We start from the raw sequence: 25,370 nt of genomic DNA, 5'->3' as shown, positions 1-25,370 counted from the left end.
ATATATATCACATAGTGTTACAATTAATTACATAGGGTATTACATGGGAAAGAATGCAACACATGTCACATTCTATTCCAAATAACAGGCATGCATGTTGTTTAACTATTTCACCACTGCAAGAAGCACAACAGAATCACTGGTAAATGGTGTACTAAAAATAGGAGAGAAGGTCTTTAATTATAGATGTAACAATAGGCAGATAAAGAGACAGAATAGTTGGCAGTGAAATATACCAGCTGCCAAATGGTACAGTGCGAGACAAAACATGTACACATGACTACATCCATGGGAATGACCTATGTCATCCCGGCAATGCATTCATGGTGATTTTGCTTGGCGATTTCTAGGAACAACATTTTTGGTGGCAGTTGACACCTACTCTTAATCTGCCACATGCTCTTCATTTTATTTTTATTTACACTTTGCTGACCAGGTTAGTCTAGATAGACCAATGGCCTCTCTTCAGGGGAGACCTGAGGTGGGATTCATATGGACTAGTAGAAATATGGTCACGGTACCAGGGAGCTTCCCCCACTCTTTTCGAAAAGTGCTGTGAGATCTTATACATCCACCAACTCAAGTAGATGGGGCCTCCATTTAATGTCTCACCTGAAGAACTGCATATTCAGAGGATAATCCATCTACTTGGTTTGGAGCTACAACTCACAGACTTTTGATCTTCCAGCACCAAAGGCATATGTGCTACTTTTAGAGTTACGGAGATTGAATCTACTACATTTGGCCACATCATTACTGTACCGACAGACCTCTTTGTCAAAACCAGAATGTCACCAAAACTAGTAAGTGACAATGGTCCTTAGCTTATGGCAGCTTACCTTCAAATATTCCTACATAAGGATGGCATTTGACAGAATACACCTGTTCCCTGGCATTCAACCACTAAAGGGCTTATTGAGAGGATTATACAACATTTTAAACAACCTCTCTGAGCTAAGGTTAATGACGTTTACCTCCAGTAAAAGCTCAGCAATTTCTTGTTTACATACCAGAATGAATAATGTTCATGCTACAAACTAACCAGACCTCAGCCAGGCTGCTCATAGGACATCCTCCTCTTTCAAGACTGGACTTGTATTATTGAACCTTCAAGACTGTCCAGTACAGAAAACCAAGCAAAAGCAAAGGAGAATACCAAAAAATAAATGTGGCCTTATCACTGGACAGACACTCTGCATCTGAAGTTACAGCACAGATTTTAAGTGGGCTCCTGATACCATACAGCAGACTGTAAGTGGGCTCCTAATACCATACAGCAGACTGTAAGTGGGGTCCTGATACCATACAGCAGACTGTAAGTGGGCTCCTAATACCATACAGCAGACTGTAAGTGTGAGGCTCCTGATACCATACAGCAGACTGCAAGTGGGCTCCTGATACCATACAGCAGACTGCAAGTGGGCTCCTGATACCATACAGCAGACTGCAAGTGGGCTCCTGATACCATACAGCAGACTGTAAGTGGGCTCCTGACACCATACAGCAGAATGCAAGTGGGCTACTGATACCACACAGCAGACTGCAAGTGGGCTACTGATACCACACAGCAGACTGCAAGTGGGATCCTGATACCACACAGCAGACTGCAAGTGGGCTCCTGATACCATACAGCAGACTGAAGTGGGCTCCTGATACCATACAGCAGATCGCAAGTGGGCTCCTGATACCAGCAGACTAAGTGGGCTCCTGATACCATACAGCAGACTGTAAGTGGGCTCCTTATACCATACAGCAGACTGTAAGTGGGCTCCTGATACCATACAGCAGACTGTAAGTGGGCTCCTGATACCATACAGCAGACTGTAAGTGGGCTCCTGATACCATACAGCAGACTGTAAGTGGGCTCCTGATACCATACAGCAGACTGTAAGTGGGGTCCTGATACCATACAGTAGACTGTACAGCAGACTGTAAGTGGGCTCCTGATACCATACAGCAGACTGTAAGTGGGGTCCTGATACCATACAGCAAATTGTAAGTGGGGTCCTGATACCATTAAGTAGAAGTGAGGATCAGTAATGGGTGTCTTCACTGTGACCACGTTACATGAAAATTGAAGTCAACAAGAAAACACTATGCTCCCTGTCACAGACTCTCTACAGTCTGTTGCATACAGTATTCTGCCAGGCTCAGTCACTTTCCACTATTTTACCTGGATGTTTTACTGTTCTGCTAGTGTTCCTTATCACTGTCTCTCAGGCCTTGGATTGTTCTTCTGTATTTCACAACCGTTATATGTAAAACTTCATAGAGCCTTGGCATAATATGAAACTGTCTGACAGGTAAAATAAAAACAATTCCTCAGAAAACAATTAACAAAATTCACTTTTTCAGCATTCCTTCAACACAAGCTCATATGACTTGATGTATGATACAAACTACAATCTACCTAGTAAAGCTTAAGGTGTCGACTTAAGTTACATTATTTATTAAGTTACATTATTTACAACAGCACACTGAATGACCATCACTTAGAATGTTAACAGAACTGAAAGAGCTGTTTTAAAGGCATTTGTATTTAACATACAACTTAAATTTCAAAGGGAATGGTTTAATTGTAATTAAACGACAGTATTTTTTAAACAGAGTGGTAAAAAGTAGGTGAAATTTACCTAAAGCAGACCTGAAATGTGGACAAAAAAGAATTAATAAAACTGATTGCTGTTAGTTCTGCACAGTGAAGACAAATCGAAAAGCACAGCAAAGAAGCAACTGCACATATATTTAATATTATGAATTATTAAAAGAAATACTATTACCATAATGACATCATTCTTACTATTTAACTCTCGAAGTACAAAAGGTAACAAAAAATCAGGTTATTTCCAACAAATTAGCATACCTAAAGGAAAAGATGGCACACATCACATTTAGCGTGCATGGACTGTTTTTGTATTGTACCATCCAGGTTTTACTCTGTGCAGTTCCAAAACTTGTGATGCTTAAAGGGGAAACTTTCTACCAGAAATGCAAAAGTGTTTAGGCAATGAATGCTACTACTAAAAAATGTACAGTGCACTGTTGGACAGCTTCCTACAATGAACATATAGATAGATAGATAGATAGATAGATAGATAGATAGATAGATATATATATATATATATATATAGAGAGAGATATATATATAGATAGATATAAACATCTGTGTGCATACACACAAACACACACACACACACACACACACACACACACACACACACACACACACACACACACACACTCTCTCTCTCTCTCCCCTTCTATTGTTTCTCTGTTCAAATCAGTTTAGTTTAACTTGGAAAACATTTACACAGTTCCAATATGTAAGACTAGAGATTTCAAATATTCACGTGCTTCTCTCTGCCAGCTCTTTTGGAAAGTAAGACTCAGGTTCAAGACACTGCTGGAGAAGCCAAGTCCCAGATGTACTAATTAAGCAGTCACTCCATGTACTTGCACTAGTAAATGAGGTATACTGATTGAGTCCAAGATGTTGCCAAGGGGACAATATGTCCCTATTGTACACTGTGTTAATTTGGGGACTAGAATTAGTCCCTGTGCTTAAATGTTGTTAGAATTAAGAGAACTCTAATGAGCACAGGAACACAGTAAATAAACAACCTCTGTTACTTATTGTAGCACACAGTATATTTTCAGTAAAATAACTGACAAATGTAAATAGTTTATTCTGCCATTGTAAAAATGGAATGGAGTCGTAACAAACTTTAAATATAAACAACACACATACATATAAAGTTGCTCAGCCAAGTCATCAGTTTCAGGAAAAAACAAGACCTACATGGTGCAGGACCTTTTTTAATGCAATTAACCTTTACAAGCCACTCATTACAAACGTCTGAATATGAAGTGCGTGCATCTGCACTGCTGAAAGGACTAACTGTTCAACAGCACACAAAGACCTTCCTCTCAGCTAGAAAAAGCAAACCAGAATGTTTTCTTATGCTGGTAACACCCTATCTCCACAATCTGTCACACAGGCCAACTAAGTTACGCAGACAAGGAACATCTATATATGTTTCTCTAAACAGTGCCTCCTCTGTTCCTTCTTCATATTCATCATTTAACAAACAGGTTGTTTTCATTTTCCTCTGTTTCAGTTAAGAGTTATACTTGGGAGCAGATTGACAAAAATTTCCACTTTTCAAAAATGTATATAATTCAGGAGTTAAGAGTGCTCCATTTTTATCGCTGTAAAGTAACTGCACTAATCAACAACGAAGTGTTCACCAATTCCAATATTTTGCATGACATCATAGCTGAATATTTCTAATCTAAATGTGACTGATTGTTGTTTTATGATTACCTGCCTCACCGTTTTTAAATGCATCTGCACAGCTTTGCATTTAACAACAAAGAGAAGAACCATCATAAAACATTTACTTTCTGTGTCTTTTGATTAACAATGGTTTGTTTGCATACACCATTCAAAATTATAACTGGACCGAAAACATGCAACTAATCCACATACTGTCATTTGGAAAGTTAATGTATTTCCAGGCCATTTCTCAAACCCCTTCACCCACCAAATATGCTACACTATACAGGAAACAAAGCGCCCCTCACAAACCTTCTCAGTAAGCACAGCAAGTTCAAGCTTGTACTATCTCAAGCAGACTTCCAACTTTGCTGCTACCAGTGCTGATGAACCACACATCAATCAAATTAAACCATGCTGTCTGCTATTCTAAACCAAATGAACAGTAAAAAGTGATGTTAAAGCAAACACCAAGCAATCACTCTTACATGCCGCTGTTACTGTAAACTGAATGATGCTACAAAAGTCAACCACTGTACTTTGGAAGTCAAGTGTCAGACAGGCCAATGGAATTTTGTCTCAGGTTTGGAAAATATTGTAAAATTAAAATATTTTGTTGTTTCAATGAGTACATGACACAAACCTGTTTTCTTCCACTGTGCATGCACCTACTAAAGCAGTGAACAAAAAGCAGAAATAACTTAAGAAAAATTAAAGGGAGCTTCGATACTTACGAGACTTCACTTGAATGCCTGCTGTAGAGATAAATTTTATTAGCTGCTTCTACATCTTTCAGTACAACTAACGCCTTTATTTTATACTGTCAGATTTTACACCACCATGTGCATAAAATATCCATCCTTTGAGGATTTGGTTGTAGAAGTATGAATACCAGATGACACCTTATTTGTTAATATTCATTTCAGTGACCATATAGGATCACAAAAAAATTTCCTTTTGTGTTGGGTATTAATGCCCAAGAAGACTCACCCAACTACACTTTATGCAAAGTCTAAAGATAAGAAAATCATGACTAAAAACAGTAAAACTGCTCATCCACATTTACAGTGTGAAGGGACAAAGCCTTTTCTCCATATCCTGATACCAGTGTCTGCCTCCCACATCTCTTAATTTATAATAATTTGTTTGGAGATTTCCATAGGAGGGTATCAAAAGTTAAATCCTGATCCCTAGCAACTGCTGCAGAGCAAGCTCTAAAATCAACACTTGTCAACAGCAGAGATGGTATAAAACTTGCTTTTATAATATGTATGTATGCATGTCTGCGTGTATAGATATATATATATATATATATATATATATATATAATATATGTGTGTGTGTGTGCAAGCGCGCGTGTGTGTATATGTGTGCGTATATATATATATATATATATATATATATATATATATATATATATATAATATGTGTGTGTGCACGCGTGTATGTGTATATATATGTGTGTGTGTGTGTGTGTGTGTGTGTGTATATATGTAGATATATATATATAATGTGTGTATGTATGTGTATGTGTGTGTGTGTGTGTGTGTGTGTGTGTGTGTGTATATATATGTGTGTGTGTATATGTAGATATATATATATATATATAATATGTGTGTATGTTTAACTGTATACCAGTACTATCTTCCCCATCACTGTTAATGTCAGTCCATGATTACAAAAAACAAAAATAGTAAGAAAAAAATTAAACTAATGTATTCATGCCACAGTGCAACAGTTATTTTAAGCACACAGAGTCAGAAGAATAACATACATCTGCACAATAAACTTGTGTGTGTTCTGGGCAACTGTTACTTGTGGCTTTAACATGAGTGCAACCTCTAAATGTGTGTAGCCACTAAATACATTAATTAGTGGAATGTTTTATAAGTCCTACTGAACACCAGATTTCAGTTTCCGAAGCACCACATCCAATAGCTTAAGAACAGAAAAGTCTTTCTGTACTTGAAACACACACTTCATTTAGAAACTCATTCACATAGGAACTTCATTCATACAAATTTTCATTACACAAAGTCACGGTTTCAGCAAGTCATTTCTGCTTGACTTCAAAGCAAGTGGAACCATTTCAAAAATAAAGTAACATCACAAAGTGAAGCGTCTTGCACTTGCATCCCTTTAGCTCAAGTACAACGTTATTTTGCACCACTGAAAGGCAACTCAGAACCATTTACAAAACAGAATTTGAACACAAGGTAAAATGTCTCAGCTTTACCACTTAATGTATTAGCCTTCGGCACAAATACCTGTTACTCTGCATAGCTGAACAGCAAAGAACTGTTTAAAAAAAAAAAAAAGCAAAGATACATAACATATTAAGCCTTATTGCAGCCTGTATTTTGTATATTACCCCTCAACTGAACTGTGTGGCATTTTACATCAGAGTAGAAGGTACTGCAGTCAACAATGGAGAGTAGCTACACACAGGACAGCTTGTATAAAAAAAATCTTTGTAGCTACTCACAGCTGAGTGCAAAATATTTTAAAAATATCTAACATTATCAAAATTTCAAAGTAAAAGACAATTTCTGATAAAGCCAGATTTCTGGATTTTTACCATGAACAGCCAGTACATTTTTTTCAAACGACTCAACCAATGAACAAGTGGAAAACATTTCCAAATCACAACATGAAAATGATACTTCTGAACAACAGAAAAAACGCTTTCTTGGAATAATGCAGAATATCACGGCCACTGCTGGCAATGTATACTATTAACACAAAATTTCAGACAAAATTATGCCATGATGTATGTATATATATTTATAAACATAGGTCTACTTTAGAAGGTCAGGCTAGACTAGAACATTGAGTGGCAAAATATCAAGACCAGATGATCAAAGAATGACAGTCTTGATGGAATTGAAGAGTGACACTTCATTATAATGAAGGGAGGCAGTGGGCAGTTGTCTGAAAACTGTGCTACAGCAGGCATCTTGGAGTTAGTATATTTAATTAGCAGGGGGTGTGGGGGATGGGTGCAGCCCACTGTAAAAACAGTTTTCAATGTTGTGGGTTTCATGGTTCCAGTCTGTTAATCATGGTTGATATTTGGTACATCAATCTTCTGACACAGATCCATATATATATAGATATGTACACAGACACACACAGATCATACCACATCAGCCGATATATGAGAATACCTTCTGTGATGAGTCAATAACTGCTTCATCCCCTCCACCAACTACAATTTGGCTCTCTTTTTAGGAATTGCCTCTGTGTGTACATGTGTTTGTCTGTATGTGGGGGGGGGGGGGGATACATGGCCAGTGCTACGAAACACTATGACATCACATGCTGACTATGTTAAGTTCTCCTAACCAGAGTCCCTAGTTTATCCAAAATACTAGCAAGAATGCCTGCCGCAAATCAAGGAATAACATTTAATACCTACACTACCAACAAGCACTACACAGGTATGGACCTGATCAACTTACAGGGGGCACTGACAGACAAGGAATGTAGAGCTTAAGAAAAAATCTGAATCACCCCTGATGGCTGCCTCATCAACTGATGGGAAATAAATGCACTGACTGTAAAGGAAGCTAATGACTGAAAGACAAGTAAGGGCAAAAAATAAAAAAACATTTACTATGGATGAAATTAACTGTGATTCAATGCATCATTATGTTTCAGAGTGCAGCTAATAGTAAAAGACCTTCTATTAGAATCAGCCATTTCTAGTAGAATCAGAGAATCTGCAACACAAGCCAAGTCCTGAAGTGAGGCCAGCTGCCATCTTACAGAAGCCCTCAGGCTTGTACTGAAACAGCTGTGTTGCCCAAGACCTCAGGGCCTAAAAACAACACCTTTACTAAAAACGCTGGGATAACGTGTTATTACTGGGGAATTCTTCCCTGAACTATGCAAAATGTTCAGATCTGTGGAAATTAGCACAGGAATCTCCATTGCCACATGATGCACAGTGCATCCACTGTGAATGTCCTGTGTCCTGCTGCACTAAGATGACACCTTTTATTGATTGATTTCAAAGTGAACTGGCCCAAAGACCTTTCTCAGCCATGTTTGGGCTAAAAATTCTGCATCACAAACAATTTGCATTCAAAATAAAAATAAATGAAATAATTATTTTAGCATTAATACAGGTATCTCAGCTTACAGTTTCACATACATGCAGACATTTATAAATTAGCCACATTTTGTGCTTTATAAAATCTCAGAAGCTATGATGCGGAAAAAACAGAGTCCATTCCTGTGACACAGAGGGTTCATAGGAGTTACAATGCAACTGAGCCATGAGGTCATTTCCATTTCACCCTTAGGACTTGCCTCTCTTTTCAAGGAGGGTCAGGTCAATAAAACTAGGGCTGAAGTTAAAAAAACACCCATCCAGTTGTCCAGGTCCTTTTTAAAGACAGACAGTGTGTCACACTGCTTTACTTGGACACAGAGTTTGTTCCAAAGAAGGGGCAGGCACTGTGTGACCAATCCATCCCTCCATTTAGTCTTATTTATTTGTTGGAGTTGATTTAGATTTCTGGCCCTTGTGTTAGCTGGACTGTTTGATTAATTGGTGTACAAGAGTTTTTGGACTACTGGATCTCCTGTAGCCCTATAAATAAGATTCAGGTTAACCCTAAGAAGTCTTTATTTTATTTTCTATTTATTTTTACATTTGTTAACAGGGTTAGTCAGTCTGGGTTCTTAAAAGCCCTTTTTCAGCAGAGACCCGAGAAGAAATGCTCCCAAAAAAAGTTACAAATAGTAAGAACAAAGATAAACACAGATCACATTTTAAGTATACATACTTCTGAAGCAATTACATAACATGCAATAAAGGAATATATAGAATGGATAAAATCCGATACAATACATATATGGAAATTTTCACTTAGTATGGCAAAAAACTAAGCAGAAATATGGTAAGACTAAGGTCAATACATTGCTGAACCAAGGTACTAGGCATGAAGTAAGTAAATATACAGATAAAGTTGTGTGAACTCTGGAAGTTAATAAATAAATTAAAGAACAGTAATAAGGGCTTATGGGAATTGAGTGTAACATGAGCTAACTAGTATGGAATATGACAGAAAAAATGTGTAGGTAGCAGTAAGAGAGAGAGCTAGCAGTGATGCAGTTAAGCTAGGTTATCCATGAATGTTTCTTGGTTGTTAGTTTAGAGCATGAACATATCCAATTTGATAGGAAAAAAGATTTAAGCTGTTTCTTGAAGGCATTTTTGTCTTTAAGTAGTCTAAGGGCTAAAGGGAGTGTGTTCCAATGTTTTGCAACTGAGAGACAAGAGAGTATTTTCCCAAAGGTTTTGTTTGGCTTATGAACTTCAAGAAAGTATTGATTAGTACTTCTTGGTGGGTGTTGAGGAGTATAAACTGTCAGAGAATTTGCAAGGGGTGGGCAGGATTTAGGATTGTTTAGTATATTTTGAGCTACAAGGAGTTGGGATTGAGGCAGTAAGTTGGAAAATTCAGGCCAGTGTAAAGCCTTTAATGAGAGGCAGTGATGGGATTTGTAAGGTTGATTTGCAGCACATCTGGCTACTTTGTTATATGTGGTTTCTAGTTTGGATATTAGGTTACTCTGTAGATGGGTAAGAATAGGTGAAGCATAGAGTAGGGATGGTCGAAGCAGGGATTGGGCAAGGGATGGCATGGATGCACAGGGAAGAAAGTTTTTGTGACAGTAAAGCAGACCTAGTTTTTGGTGTTTTTTTAATTGAGCTATGAATGAGATGGTTGAATTTAAGTTCAGCATCAATTAATTGCTCCAAGGAGTTTTGTTTGGGTGTCAACAGAAATTTTAGTTTCATTAAGGGATGTTATGGAAAAGTTTTGTTTTGCATGTTCCAGATTTTAGGTAAGAAAAGTAGTAGCTTAGTTTTGCTCGCATTTAGCAGTAGTTGGATGGATTGCAGCCAGTTTTCAACTTGAGTGGAGTGAGTTTTGTGAAAGGGATTGAAGGTTTTCTATGTTGTCAGCAGAGCTGATGATGGTCGAGTCATCAGCACACTGAATAAGATTGGATTGGGGGCAGGATGAGAAAAGGGCATTAGTAAATACATTGAAGAGGAGAGGGCCCAGTATTGATCCTTGTGGGACCCCTGTCCTAACTGCTAGAAAGGGGGAGTAGGAAGAGTTCCATCTAACAGCCTGGTATCTATTAGTGAGGTAATCACAAAACCAGGAGATGGTGGAGTTTGAGAACCTAGGTTGTAGAGTTTATGGTGAAGTATGGTATGAGATATGGTGTTGAATGCTTTTGACAGGTCCAGAAAGAGGGCTGATGCTATTTTGCTATTATTCCTGACTTGAGCAATGTTATTAGTAAAGGATACAAGAGTGGTAGCTGTGCTATGTGTGGGGCGGAAGGCATGTTAAGTTGGTGTGAGTAGGTTTTCTTGAAGCAGATAATGAAGTACTTGCTTGTGGATACACTTTTCCAGTATTTTGGAAAGAGGAGACAGTATGGCAATTGGTCTGAAATTGGTTGGCTCTGTGGAGTTTCCTCATTTATGAAGAGGTACTACAAAAAATGTCTTCCACATTTCAGGGACTTTGCCTTCTTTTATGGATCTATTAATCAGGATAGATATGGGGTAAGCTAGAGATGTAGCTGCATGTTTAAGGAATAATGGAGGAAGGTTATCAGCTGAGGGTGAACCATGTTTTAGTCTAGTTAAGAGCAACTTGATATAAGAGGTGGGAACAGGTGATAGTGAGAATGAGAGTGAGGGTGCAAGAGGTGAATCAGAGGTGGATGAAGATGTAGATGGATTGAAAGAGCTGCAGGTGGAGAAGTTAGTTACAGTTAAGTTTTCAATGGTTTCAATGAAGAACTTATTAAGGAATGTTGCTATTTCCAGAGCAGTCTTGTCAGAATAAGGTGTGGGTGGGGTAGGAGTACCAGGTGAGAGAAGTTTATTGATAGAGTTCCAGAATTTTTTTAGGATTACAGTTGGGATTAAGTGATGATTGGTAATAGTTCTTTTTATCAAGCTTGATTTGTTTGTTAGCTTTGTTTCTAAATTCCCTGTAAGGGATAAGGTTGGAAGAGGTATCATTGCCTTTCCAAGCTTTATCTCTGGTCTTCATGAGTGTAAGGGTAGGTTTAATTAGCCATGGGGCATATCTGAATTTGATGCAAGTTTTCCTAGTTGGGGCAAGGGAGTTGAGGATGGATAGAAAGGTGTTGGTGAAATGTAGGCCTGCTTCATCGAGAGAGAGATTAGAGAGAAAGGACCAGTTTATAGTAGAGAGGAGGTGATTTAGTGAGTCAGGAGAATAGACAGATCACAGGTCACCATATATTGTTGTGCTTTATGCAGGTGTTCAGAGTTTCTGCGAACTAGTAAAGGTAGGTGGTCACCTAATGTGTCTGGTAGAGTGGTTGGATTATGGTAATGTTGGGGGTGAGATACTAGTATCCAGTCAATATGTGAATCAGTAGAGGGAAATTTATGAAGGTGGGTAGGGGAAGAGATGAGCTGTGTGAATCCATACTGGTTGAGAGAGGTAGAAGGTGATTCTTTATTGATCTGCAGCCAGTCAATACTGACATCTCCTAGTATGATGGATTTTTATTAAACTGAGTACATGAGTAAAGCCCCCAGTCTTTGTTTGTAGTTCAGATCTTTTAGGCTCTTGATCTTTTTAGTTACACAACTCTGGGGTCCTTCCAATTGCTTGACATGCTTAACAAAGTATATTCCAAAGGGGGCATTGTACTTAATGATGGGTCTAATCAAAGAGGAGTACAAGGAGGTGAGAACTTCTCTTGATCTGAAAAAAATACATTTTGCTACGAGCCATACGGGGTAAAAGGATTTCCTAACCACTCCTGCAATGTGATCGCCAAATGCAAGGAATCTGTCCACCCAAGAACTCATTGTCTCTTTCAACCTTTCATTTTGAAGTAGTGTGTTATCTATGCTATAGAGTACTTACCAAATGCCACAATGCTGCACTTTTTAGTGCTGAGATTGAGCCTATTTTAGCACATCAGCAACTGACAAATGTAAGCTCTTGCTAGGGTGCATGTATGTGGGGGGGGGGGGGGGCTTATAGTCATCTGAGAATTTTGTTAACCAAAGATCCTTGCTTGATAAGTAGAGGTCTTTGAAGTAGATGTCAAACAGCACAGGACTCAGCAGAGATTGATACAGGACTACATTGATCACCATCATGCTCTCTGAAGATGCACTCCCAATTCTTACTATGTGAGTCTTGTTTCTAAGCTAGTTGGCTATCCACCTAACCACATTCAGGTCAATTTGGAGCTCCTTTGACTTTTTTATTATATCTGTATGTGGTGTGGTATTGAATGCTTTGGCAAGGTCCAGATATACAGTGTGGTCAGCCTGTCCACAGTCTACAGCCTGAGTAACCCTCTCAAAGAAGTTCATAAGTTTCATTATATAGTAGCTACCTTTGACAAAGCCAAACTGCCAGGGATGGAGTCTGATAAGGCTTTTGACATCTTAGTTAATTATGTTGGTTATGATACATTCTATGGCTTTGGATGCAAGACTTATGGGTCTGTAATTCACAGGGTCTATGAAATGGCATCTTAACAGCTATCCCCCACTCCTGTGGAGCAAAGCCAGTTGCAAAGCTCAGGCTGAAAAGACCGAGGTATGGGTCTATCACTGCTTGCTTAGTGTTATTAGTCAGGCAACCAGGTATGTTGTCAGGCCCAATGGATGAGGGACCTTCAGTATATGCTTTTTCATGATGGTTGATGGCTTGATGCCATCAGGGATAAGGGAGTTTGGAAAAGATCTTTGGGGTGAAGTTGATACCCGATTTATTTGGCAATATGTTGCCAATAACCACTGGAATGAAGTTGAATAAGCTCAGAACAATACTGGTTTTCTTATTTTTCTAATGTAACTAAAGAATGGCTTTGCAGTTATCTTTGGCTCCTGTAGCTACAGTAAGTTCATGGGACACTTTTGGTTTTCTTATGTCCTTTTTTAGTTTCTTATTTAGATTATTGATGTTTACCTTATTGGGGCGGGGGGCATTTGTTCTGCTATACAGGTTTAGGAGTTTCTTCCTTTATTACATAGTTTATTAATGTTTGAGGACCACCAAGCTGATTTGCTTTTGGACCTCTCCATTTGCTTGATTCTACCTGACATTGTCAATTTAATGCATTTGTCCAAGTGAGAGTAGAACATTTCTGCATAACTTCTTGCAGTATTAACATTAAGGGTAATACTGTTTTACTCAAATTTAGAGTGTTCATCTCATAACTGGAGATTTGTACATTTGAAATCCCTGAATTCTGTGATATTTGTTTTTGATGGTTTGGAAATTCTGGTGGAACAAATTACTACTTTGTAGTTTGACTTGACCATTGGGGGGATATCTTGGGAATGGTACATAAAGATGCTAAGTTGGTTAAGACCAAGTGAAATATATTGTTCTCTAGTAGGTTCTTTAACAATCTTGTTCATGGAGTTTTTGTTTATAAAAACTTAAGATTTTTTGTGGATATCCTATGTTGGTGAAATAGGTCTCCCAGTTAATTAGTGGGTAGGTAAAACTCACAAGGATAACAGTGCTCTTACTTATGAGGAGCTCATCCAGAATATTTAGGATTAATGTGTAATTTTCCAGAGACACAGAGGGGGGTTCTGAAGCACACTATGGACTGATAACTGATCATATTTAATGTGATTTTAATCTCTATAAGATTCTCTTGAAGTTCTCCAGGTATCTCTCTTGAGGTAATATGGCCTGTAATAACTATGGTTGTGCCACCACAGTTTGAGTGGTAAGCACAAAAGCCAGGCACTGAGAGCGTTCTCTCTCAGCACTTAAACCAGGTTTCTGTACCAACACATGCATGGATGTGCTCCAAATGCAGGAGGGCCTCAAGGTGTGACAATTTGTTGCTTAGATTTTTAGCATTAAGTAGAGCCACCTTCATATGGTCCTAATGGTTGATTTGTTCTAGAAGTTTGGTTGGGAAGTTCATCAGCTGGATCTTGACTAAAAAATGCACAAAAGAAACAGCAAAAGCTTTTGCAAGTATGCAGAAGCTTTGGAATGAAAGGTGCAAACCATCTTTGGCAAAGCAAAATGGTTATCAAGCCTCTCCTCCCATGCTGACATATACTGGACGAGACTCTGACAGCAATCCAGATAATCTGATTTTGACTAGCAGGTCTGTCACTCTAACAGTCGGAAAGGGGAGGATGGGAGATAGCAGTTTACACTGGTCTGCCAATCTTGAGGGAACATAAATGGCAGTCATAGTTAGCCAAATTGATCCTGTGCAGGTGGAGGGCTGCACTACAAGATAAGGAGACTTGTGCACAACAATAACTACAAGACAAGGAGACGTGGCTTGGTGTTCCAAGCCAGAGGAGGTAGCCTGTGTGTATATGTGTATGTGTGTGTGTGTGTGTGTGGGTGTGTGTGTGTGTGTGGGCATGCATATGCATGAGCAGGGCATAGAATTCCCTTCATGGCGATGTTGGTACTTATGCTAGCCACCAGGAAAGGGGGTTAGGGACCTAACCACAAAACGATTGTTGCCTACCTGTACAACAGCTCCCACAGGCAATAATGGAGAAATATGGTATTAAAGAAAAAAGAAGTAGAAAACTTGGAAGCTTTTCAACATTTCTAGTAGAAACCAGAAGTGGTAACGAGAATCTTTCAAGCAGTGACATTTACATATATCCTTTAAGAAATGCAAGCTCTGCTGAGAGATTGTTCAAATTATCTGCATGATTTGGCAGAATCTTTTTTCTCCTACAGCAAGGCAGAATGGTGGTCTATGAAATGTAAAGGTGGTATTATCTTATGGTCTGAGATACTAGAGTAAAGATTTCAGAGTAAGTTTAATTTTAAGAGTAGATCAGTAGCTGTTATAAATAAATGTAAAAGTTACAGTTGAAAGGACAAGGGTAGCTTGAGCTGTGACCAGTAAACAGTTTACCTTTTATAGGATAGTCCTGTGACTTTCCATTCTAGGAGATATTAAAAATTAACACATTCAGTTGATAGTGGTTTGTATCCAGGCATTCTTTAAAGTATTCAATTGTATTTATTACTGCTTGGTAGTAACTTGATTAAAGTGTAGCTATCATTCTAAGTCTTTTGGATTAAGCACTTGGGCTTCAGACCAGTTGTTTTACATTAGGAAGGTTTGTGGCCTGCACTGTGGTGGCAGGACAGATAGCTTACATCCTTCTAAGTTGTGAACTGCTGATTGAGGGCTCAGTGTCTGTTTGTATTAGTTCTGGTTTAAGCACTTGGGCTTCAGGCCAGTTATTTTACATTAAGAGGGTTTGTGGTCTGCACTCTTGTGGGAGGAGAGGCTGGACTCTGCCCTTCTGAGCTGGGAATTTCTGGTTAAAGGCTTATAGTGCCTGCATATCTGAACTGTTTCTTACTGAAATTGGTACACCTTTTTTGCTGTAGCATAGACTAGATTCAGGCCTGCTGAATCTAGCTTTATTTGTATGCTGCTTGTTTGTTTGCTTGTTATTTCCCTGAAATGCTATTTCCACCTAAAACGCGGCTTTTCAGTGCTTCTGTGGATCCCTAGTGATATCTGCATTGCTTACTGTACTTATTTCCTTGTTTCACTTGAAAGAAAGTTACTGTTTGTCGTTTCTGCATTTAAGTTACCTGAAACACATTGCATTTAAGTTATCTGGCACTTGCTCACTAAAACAATTATATAAGTCAGCACTAAAATATTAAAAGCACTACACCCTCACAAACTCCCCTTGAGTACCTCGTTCCCCATTGGCCTTTTTTTTCAATTATAAAGGAATTCCCAATACTATTCTAGCATGTCCAAAGGTCAGTTGTCAATCTCCTCTCCAGTCCAGCTGGTGAATCTGGGAATCTTGAGGCAATGTTACAACTGCCTCATGTACACAGACAACCCTCTCCTCCTCCCAACAAATTCCAACACATGTGAGAGATGCAACCATATAGCCATACTGGAGGCTAAGCTCTCTCAACTCAGTACTGGCGAAACCAGTCAGGAGGAGAAGGAAACCACACTCACTACAATTCCAATCTCACATAGACCTACCACGACAGCAAACCAAACACATACACACACAAAAACATACTCGGAGGCTCTAAATAAAAATCTGCCTAAGCAGCAGACACCCAAGCAACCGCTACCCCAAGACAAAACTCGTGCAACACATAGCTCACAAAGCCAGTGTGCCGAACAGTCACAGCCCTTAAGGCTAAACAACACACCTGATACACTTGTAATAGGTGACTCTATCGTCAGGCACACTGACGCCCCGCTCACCAGGCTGAACAAGGAGAAGGTCACGGTGTGCTGCCTGTCGGGCGCTAGGATCCGCCACATAACACAAGCACTCAGGTCACTCCAAGGCAAGTACAAATATGACTCAGTCATTGTCCATGCTGGTGTGAATGACGTGAGACGTACCTCCCTGGACTACATGAAAAGAGACATAGAGGAACTCTCTGAGCATGTAGCCCAGGCCGGTATGACCCTGACCTTGAGTAGCATCTTACCTTCACCAAGAATGATGTCACAATATGAAGACAAGATGATCAATTTCAACAATTGGCTTAAGTATTGGTGTCATTCAAAGGGGATACAATGCCTGTCAGCCTGGGATGACATGCTCGACAAGCCACGATGCTTCGCTAGGGATGGCTTGCACCTGTCACCCTGGGCTTTCGGATATTGGCAAAGGCTCTTGCTACCCCCATAGTGCCTTTTTTAGGCAAGGCTCAAAAGACAAACCCACCTCCATAGGTATCACAAGGGATAAGAAACTAAGAGTAATGCTACTCAATGCCAGAAGTCTAAACCTCAAGATGCACGCACTCGAAACTCTCCTTAGCATGGAGAACATCGATATCTGTGCAGTAACAGAAACCTGGTTCAAGGCTCCCGAGAGCACCCCAGCACTACCAGGTTATACCTCATACCATGCTTTTCGGCCCCAAAACTTGGACCGTACTACAAAAGGAGGGGGAGTATCAATATTCATCAAAGATACCCACACCTCCAGGTTGGTGGCACAGCACGAAGCATCACAGACTATCCATGTGCAACTAACAGTGGGTAAAACTGCCTTCCAGTTTATAGCCTGCTACAGACCACCCTCCCAAACCCAGGAACCCCACTCGGCCTTCCTGAGAACACTGGAAAATATGAAGGTCTCTCCCAACACCATTATAATGGGCGACTTCAACTACCCAAACATAGACTGGGAGCATTACTCTAGCTCCAACACCCTAGCTCAAAGGTTCCTAGAATTTATAAACTCAAATGCTATGGAACAACTTGTTACCACTCCCACAAGAGAGGAAAACATACTGGACCTGATCATCACCAACATGGGGACTCTATGCTCCAGACCAGAAGTGTATCCCTTACTGGTAAGATCAGACCATAAACTAATCTCACTGGATATTCACATCCCGACCCCACCCCCCTGCCCTGAAAACCACAGTGAAAAACTTCTCTAAAGCAAATTTCACACTCCTCAAAACCGAGGTGGAATCCTTCAAAGGCCCCGGGCCTGTGAAAAATATGGCCCAGACCACAGAATCCTTTATAAACGCATTCTATGAGCACCTTCAGGAATGCATGGATCATGCAATCCCAAATAAAACCAAGACCCAATCCTCCAAAGGCAGGTGTCCTGTCTGGTGGACCCCAGCCATAAACAAACTATACAATAGAAGGAGGAAACTACTACATGATAGAGCAAAATCCCAAAAAGGGAAGGCATCTCTGACCAGCATTAGCAGAAAACTACGGGCACTCATAAAATCGTCTAAGGCCAGCTTCGAGAGAAAAATTGCACAGGACACTAAGGATAATCACAAGGCTTTCTTTAGTTATGTTTGGAACCTGGGTGGGAATTCCCAGATATGCTCAGAATTAGTCCAAAATGACAAAAAATACACCGAACCCACAGACATTGCCAACATCCTAGCTGACAGGTTCAGCGCAAACCCCCCCCCCCCCACCAAAAGGGCAAATATTTATCCCAGCAGAGTGCTGCCCCGCTGACATCTCAGATGCTCAGGTAAGAGCTGCCCTCTCCAAAGCAAAAAACACAGCATCAACGGGACCAGACGGTGTCCCGGGCTGCGTTTTACATGAACTCCAAGAAGAGCTAAACCCAAACATAAAACTACTGTTCAATCTCAGCCTTACTACAGGATGTACCCAAAGAGTGGCGTACAGCAACAGTGGTCCCTCTCCACAAAGGTGGTGCCTCAACGGATCCTGGAAACTATCGCCCCATAAGCCTGACTAGCTTGGTCTGCAAAGCTATGGAAAGGATCATCATGGACCTCATAAATAAAGATACTGGGGACCTACAGACACTGAATCCTACCCAGTTCGGCTTTGTTAAGGGTAGATCCTGCCTTTTAAACCTGGTTGATTTCTTTGAAACAGTCACCAAGGCCATTGACGAGGGAAAGGTGGTCCACACAGCCTACCTGGACCTCGCAAAAGCCTTCGATACAATACCCCACTCAGGCATTATAGATAAGCTCACCAGCTTAAATATAAACCCCTATGTCACTAGATGGGTTGCAAACTGGCTCAAGGACAGAACCCACATGGTTAGAATTGCTGGAGCCATGTCAGACTCCAGTTACAAGTGGCGTCCCCCAAGGCTCAGTCCTGGGACCTCTCTTGTTCGGTATATATTTCTCGGAGGTACAGGCCAACACGGAAGGACTGTGGCTAACTAAGTTCGCAGATGACTGCAAACTGGGCGCCATAATCGACTCTCCAGCCGACACAAGCATCCTCCATAAGGGCCTCATAGAAACAGACAACTGGTGCCAGAGCCATGGCCTGAAGCTAAAAGCTAAAAAGTGTATAGTCATTCCCTTTGGCAAAAACAAAGTGCCCACAAATTACCACATAGGTGGTAATCCATTAAGTACAGAAGAAGTAATTAGGGACCTGGGGACCCAAGTTGATAGCAATCTCTCATTTGACAACCACGTGACCAAAGTGGTTAGAAAAACATTTTATATAGCCCACCTAATCATGAAGGGATTCACATCTAGATCAGGGGAGGTCATCGTGCCTCTTTACTCATCCCTCATCAGGCCCATAATTGAGTACAATGCCCCTTTTGGGATGTACCTTACCAGACACCTGCAGCAACTGGAAAGACCCCAAAAATACCTCACCAAGAGGATCATAGGGCTCAAACAGATGCCATATGCTGCCCGGTTAAAGAAACTCCAGCTCTACTCAGTGGCATACCGCCTGCTCAGAGGCGATCTGTGCCTGATGTATAAAGCCATGTCCAACCCGAATTAATGGACATGCTGCACCTCAGAAAATCCAAATCCCATCGAGCTACGCTCGAGACTTGAACCTCAGCACTGAAATAAATAGGACATGCTGGAGGGACAGATTCATAACCCAGAGGCTCCCTTCACTCTGGAATAAAATCCCAGTCCAGGTTAGGCAGAGTCCCTCATTGACTCTCTTCAAGAGGAATCTTGATGAGTGGATGGGAGATCATAGGTTTACCCCGGGTATCACTTCTGTGTCACTGTTAGACAGAGGCACAGTATACTAACCTCGAAAAAGGGCATAGCAAAATTAATTTAAAATGGGTGGCGAAAGCCAAACACACTCTGGCTAGGCTTATAAATGCCCTAGGGCAGATAGCCTAGTATGAACCTATGAACCTATAGTACATGTATTTTTGGAAGTGTTTAGGAATATTATGGGGGATATATTCGGGTCTATATTATAAGCACAAATGTTTACTTACCCAAATACATAAACGCCGACACATACTCCGCGAACTGCAAATACACCGAACGCCCTAAACCGCGAAATTCAAAAAGTCATCATAGTTGTCCCACCCCACCGCCCGCTGCATACTACCTACACAAACAAACTAAATAAACCACATACATACAATAACCAAAACCCTACTTCTAACCCTAAACTAAACCCTACTTCTAACCCTACACTAAATCTTGCATATACCACCATGTATGCACTTAACTTAACCCGCACCCTAACCCTAAGGTCCGTAACTATTGCACACTTACCTTAAAAAGCTATATCCAAACAGACTAAATAATCCACACACATACACTTAACAAAACCCTACTTCTAACCCTACACTAAATCTAACATACATTACCATCTATGCACTTACCTTATACTCTAACGCTAAGGTCCATAACTATTGCACACTTACCTTACAGAGTTATACTGCAGAAAGGCCAACCTTGACGATTCAATGTTTCCGATTTTGCGCTTCTGGATGATCAATGTTTTTGCGGTTCGATGAAGACGTGTCGCCGTTTAGGTATTCGGGTAAGTAAACGTTCATTCTTTTAATATAGACCCATATTTTCAAGCCTAGGTTTATTTGCAAAAAATATATATTGGCTAGGGCTCTTCTATTTTAAGGAGTTAGGTGGCTGCAGACAAGAGTAGTTGGTGCTGTTAACTTGCCTAGCAAATTGTTCAGTATGACTCTTCAGTGTTAGAGAAGAGTACAGAGATAAGCCTATATATCTGTATTGGTATACTTGTGCTATTTTTGGCTGGTCAGGGGCTAAAATGAACAGAGGTTTGTATTTTCTTTCTGGGTTTTTGTTGTGTACTGCATAACACTAACAGCAGTTTTGGAAATGTTTATAGACAGCAAGTTGGCAGACAGTCTGCGACAGAGTTGGATGAAATCATTTTGCAGTTGATTTTTTGTGCAGAAGATGAGGAAGGGTCTGAGCTATGAAGTATGATGTCATCTGTGTGAATGATGATATTAAAGGTGGTTATTTTGAAGATGACATCATTAATGAATACAGACAATAGAACTGGCCTAAGCATTGAGCTTTTGGGTAGAACTGAACTAAAGGTTCCTTCATCTGATCATGTTTTCCAGCTTGCAAATAAAATGTCCTGTTAGTGGGACAACTATGAAACCATGCAATGCAATATGTACTGCTTCAGGTTTAGTTAACAGAAGTTGATGGTTCATAACTTTGAGGACTCTGATAATGACAATAAAGAGGGTTGCATTAGCCTCACTTGATTTTGTAGATGGATAGATGTTATCTATTACAGTATATCCCAAACATGGAATACTGTGTTTGTATTGAAAACTATGTTGTGCATCAGTTAGTATGCAACATTTACTTAGCTAAGGAAATCAGAATTTCCCTACTGGTAAATAAATCAGTCTCTAATGTGATACAATTCCAGAAAAAACACAATCTAGACACAGCTTCTAAATATGCAACTCCAGTAAGGGACTGCAAGTGTGGCTCACAGATTCATCCAGCGCAGTCACTTCCTCTGAGAGGTGAACTGCTGAGAGAGAGAGATCTCTGTCTAAAGCTCAGTGTCAAGTATGCATCATCACTCAGGATAGGGAATACGAGTTGCATGCCCCATGATTATTTAGATACTACATGATGGATCGGTTGTTGGACCAAATTAAGAGTGGCCAAGGGTACAGCTTCTCCTCCAGGACCCTGAAGGTTAGAACATTGTTTGCAGCTCCAACTATTTGATGTCAAGTGCCCCCCTCCCAGGGTCCATATGTCATGAGGTCTGTTTTCCACCTCATCAGCACAGCATACATCAGAACCTGTGATGAATTTAGCTGCAGGAAAGGAAGTCCAGCTGGAACCTGGTTGGGAACTATCCACAATTCCAGGGTACACAGACATGGGGTCTGACACCAGAAGATGTACTGTGCATGCTTTTTTTGATTCTGTTGCTTTTGCTGTCTCTTAAGTTTTTAAAGTAGTAGTAACAGATTTTCCTTACCAAAGTAGAAGTACCCGCCTTCATTTTTGGGCTGAAAGAATCGTCCTCTTGCCTGTGCATGGACATCGGCTCCCTTTTCGACCAACAGTTCGACATAATGCTTGCAGCGGCGCTCAATAGCGATATGCAATGCTGTCTGTCCTGTACAAAACAAAGGCATAAAAATATGAAAAGAGTTTCTATAGCAAATAAAGATGCTCATTTTAATCTGGTAAACAGATAAGGAGACTGACACCTATGTACTTACTTTCACCCAAAATAAGGTTAGTAACACCTGTATTCTTTCAAAACATTTTTACAATACTGTAAAGCAATTTGTCATAAAAGAATAGTCAACTCCAGATATCTTCTGTATGCCACCATACAACAAACCATGTAGTTACACCTAGGGACAAAAGCACACACATTTAAGAATGCAGAGTATAAGAACCCCTCTTTTTTCCTTTCACAAAGCAATATTCACCTCTGCTCTTAGCTCCTACAATAGATAGTTCCCAGTATGAGCATCTAGTCTCATGTAGGCTTCATCAGTGAGGTTGACGCTGTTTTGTTAAGACATGGTAGATAAATCCATCAGGATTTCCAATCTTCTTTATGGCAGAGTCCTGCTTCTACAGGTTTACTAGAACTAGCGTTAAATTTTCTGACATCACTTAAAGGAAAAAGGAAAATGAGGGAAACTGGAGCAGCACACTACTGTTACCTTATTGTCTTGTAAATATTCCTGGTATTTCTTTATTTGTAATTTACTCTCAAGCTAAATAATAGGTCATTATAGTGATCAGAAGAATTATAAAGAATCCCTAAAAAGTGATCCCATAGGCAGTGATTGAGGAAAGTACAGTTGTGTACACTTACCATAAATGCAGATGTTTGAGTCTATTCACTGTTGCAGTCATCATGCTTGGGTTATCTGCCTGCAGGTAGCCCTCAGTCGGCCCGAATACCAGAGTCTTGGGATTTCTGCGTCAGATGCTGCCACCTCTTCCATGACGTCAGGTTGTCAGGGGTATAAAACATGCAGCTGACGCCAGTACATCAGTTTTTCTTGCCCCAGATGCCAGGAGCCCCCAAAATAGGAAGCTATTACATGGTGTGGAACTCCTCCAGTAAAAAGTAAATACTCCTGCCATAAAAGATGGCAATAAAAAGGATAGAGAAAGCCAGGGGGCTGGAGGGAGGGAAACCAGGACTGCAACAGTGAATACACTCGAACATCTACATTTATGGTAATTGTACACAACTGTACAATGTTCTTCGTGTTTCACTGCTGCAGTCATCACACTTGGGTTGATTCCCAAAGCTGAGGAAGAGTGGAGGCAGTCAAGAAGTGTTAGGGCTGGCTAGCAGGCCTTGTAAGACTGCTGTAGCAAATCCAGCTCTGGATTTAGAAATGATAGGCAAGTGGTAATGCTTGGTGAAGGTGTGTACAGAACTCCAGGTTGCAGCTTCCAGGATGTCCCTGGTAGGGACTCCCCTGAGAAATGCTGTAGAGATTAAAGTAGCTCTAGTGGAAGGCATTCTGATCCCCTGAGGGGTAAGTTTTCCATGGTGCTTATAGCAGAAATGGATGCAGTGTGCTATCCATTTGGAAATGGTTTGCTTTGAAATGGCCTTGCCCTCTGCCCCTGTAGCAAAGCTGACTAGCAGCTGGTCAGATTTTCTGAAAGGCTTAGTCCTGTCAAGGTAGAACCTGAGCTGTCTGTGCACGTCCAAGGAGTGCAGGATCCTTTCCCCTTTATTCTGAGGATTGGGGAAAAAGGTTGGCAAATGAATGGATTGGTTTAAAGCCATACTGGATACCACCTTGGGCATAAAGGATGGGTTAGTCCTGTCAGCAAGGAAAATAATGAAGGGTTCCACCGCCGTTAGTGCCTGTAACTCAGTCACTCTTCTTGCTGAAGTAATAGCTAGAACTAAGGCTGTTTTCCAAGAGAGGAATTTTAACTCTGCTGAAGTAGCAGGTTCAAAAGGGGGAGGTGGGAGCTTCTCCAGTACAACGTTAAGGCACCGGGCCGGGGTAGGAGCTCTCCTAGGGCGCCTTAAATTGTTAGATCCTCTCAGGAACTGTTTGATGAGAGGGTGAGAAAAGAGAGGTGGCTCAGTATAATAATGAGCTGAGATGGCAGAGGCATGAATCTTAATGGATAAAAAGGATAGGGCTCTGTGGAGCAGATTTGTTAGGTAATCAAGGATTTGAGGTAAGGTGGGCACAGCTATGTCCTTTCCTTGAGACCAACTACAAGAACAATATCTTTTCCACTTTTCAGCATAGGATTTCCTAGTACTAGGCCTTCTGGCCTCAAGGATGATGTCCAGCACCTGTTTGCTGGTGGTGTATTCAGGGGATAAGCCATGCTGCAAGGTTAAGGGTTTGTAGCTGTGGATGCATAATCTGTCCCTCCTGTTGAGACAGCAGTGAAGGTGTCTGATGTAGGTGACAGGGTGTACTGCTGTCAGACTGTGTAGGAGTGGGTACCAGTGCTGGCGTGGCCAGTCTGGTGCAATAAGGATTTCCCTTGGCCTGTCCTGTTTGATCTTGAGTAGTACTTTTGAGAGGAGGGGCAGAGGAGGAAAGGCATAAATTGAGAGGTTTTCCCATGTAAAGGATAGGGCATCCACCTTCCAGGCTCTGCTGTGAGGGTTCCTGGTGCAAAATTTGCTCAATTGGTGGTTTTGGGGGGAGGCAGAAAGGTCCACCTCTGGTGTTCCCCACCTTTGGGTTAGAAGTTTGAATGAGTTGGGCTCCAGTTTCCACTCGTGAGGGTCCAGTAGATTTCTGCTTAAGTCGTCTGCCAGTGAATTTTGCTTGCCTGGCAGGAATTGAGCTTTTAGATGCACTTGGTTGCTCAAGGCTGTGTTCCACAGGGCCATGGCTAACCTGCAGAGTGGGTAAGAATGAGTTGCCCCCTGCTTGTTTATGTACCACATAACTGTGGTGTTGTCTGCCTTTATCAGGAGCTGTCCTGGAAGGATAAGGTATTTGAAGGCTGTCAGAACATTCTGTACAGATAGCATCTCTTTTTGACTGATATACAGAAGAATTTGTTCTGGGCTCCATTTGCCTTGAATGCATTTGCCTGTCATATGAGCCCCCCATGCATAGTCTGATGCGTCTGTTGTCAGGGTTTGGGCTGCGTTGAGGCTGCAGGCCTCTGCCCACCAAAGGAACTCTGCCCTTAGACAAGGTATGACAGGAATTACTGTTTCCAGGTCCTAAGAATGTTGACACCAGAGACTTTTTAAGTACCATTGAAGTTTCCTCATATGCAGTCTTGCATATGGAATT

General features: G+C 40.8%; 1 protein-coding gene across 1 annotated transcript in view; it reads right to left on the bottom strand.

Moving 5' to 3' along the window:
* Positions 1–25,370, bottom strand: part of TRPV4 (transient receptor potential cation channel subfamily V member 4) — a 1,138,869-nt gene that overhangs the window by 354,196 nt on the left and 759,303 nt on the right. The window contains exon 5 of the mRNA XM_044068503.1: positions 22,082–22,222. Within this exon, the coding sequence (XP_043924438.1) occupies positions 22,082–22,222 (141 nt within the window). The remainder of the gene's footprint in view (positions 1–22,081; positions 22,223–25,370) is intronic.

Source organism: Protopterus annectens, chromosome 4.part0 (assembly GCF_019279795.1).
Source record: "Protopterus annectens isolate FY-2018-M chromosome 4.part0, PAN1.0, whole genome shotgun sequence".
In the NCBI taxonomy this organism is placed as follows: domain Eukaryota; kingdom Metazoa; phylum Chordata; order Ceratodontiformes; family Protopteridae; genus Protopterus; species Protopterus annectens.
This window is presented reverse-complemented; position numbering and strand designations above follow the sequence as displayed.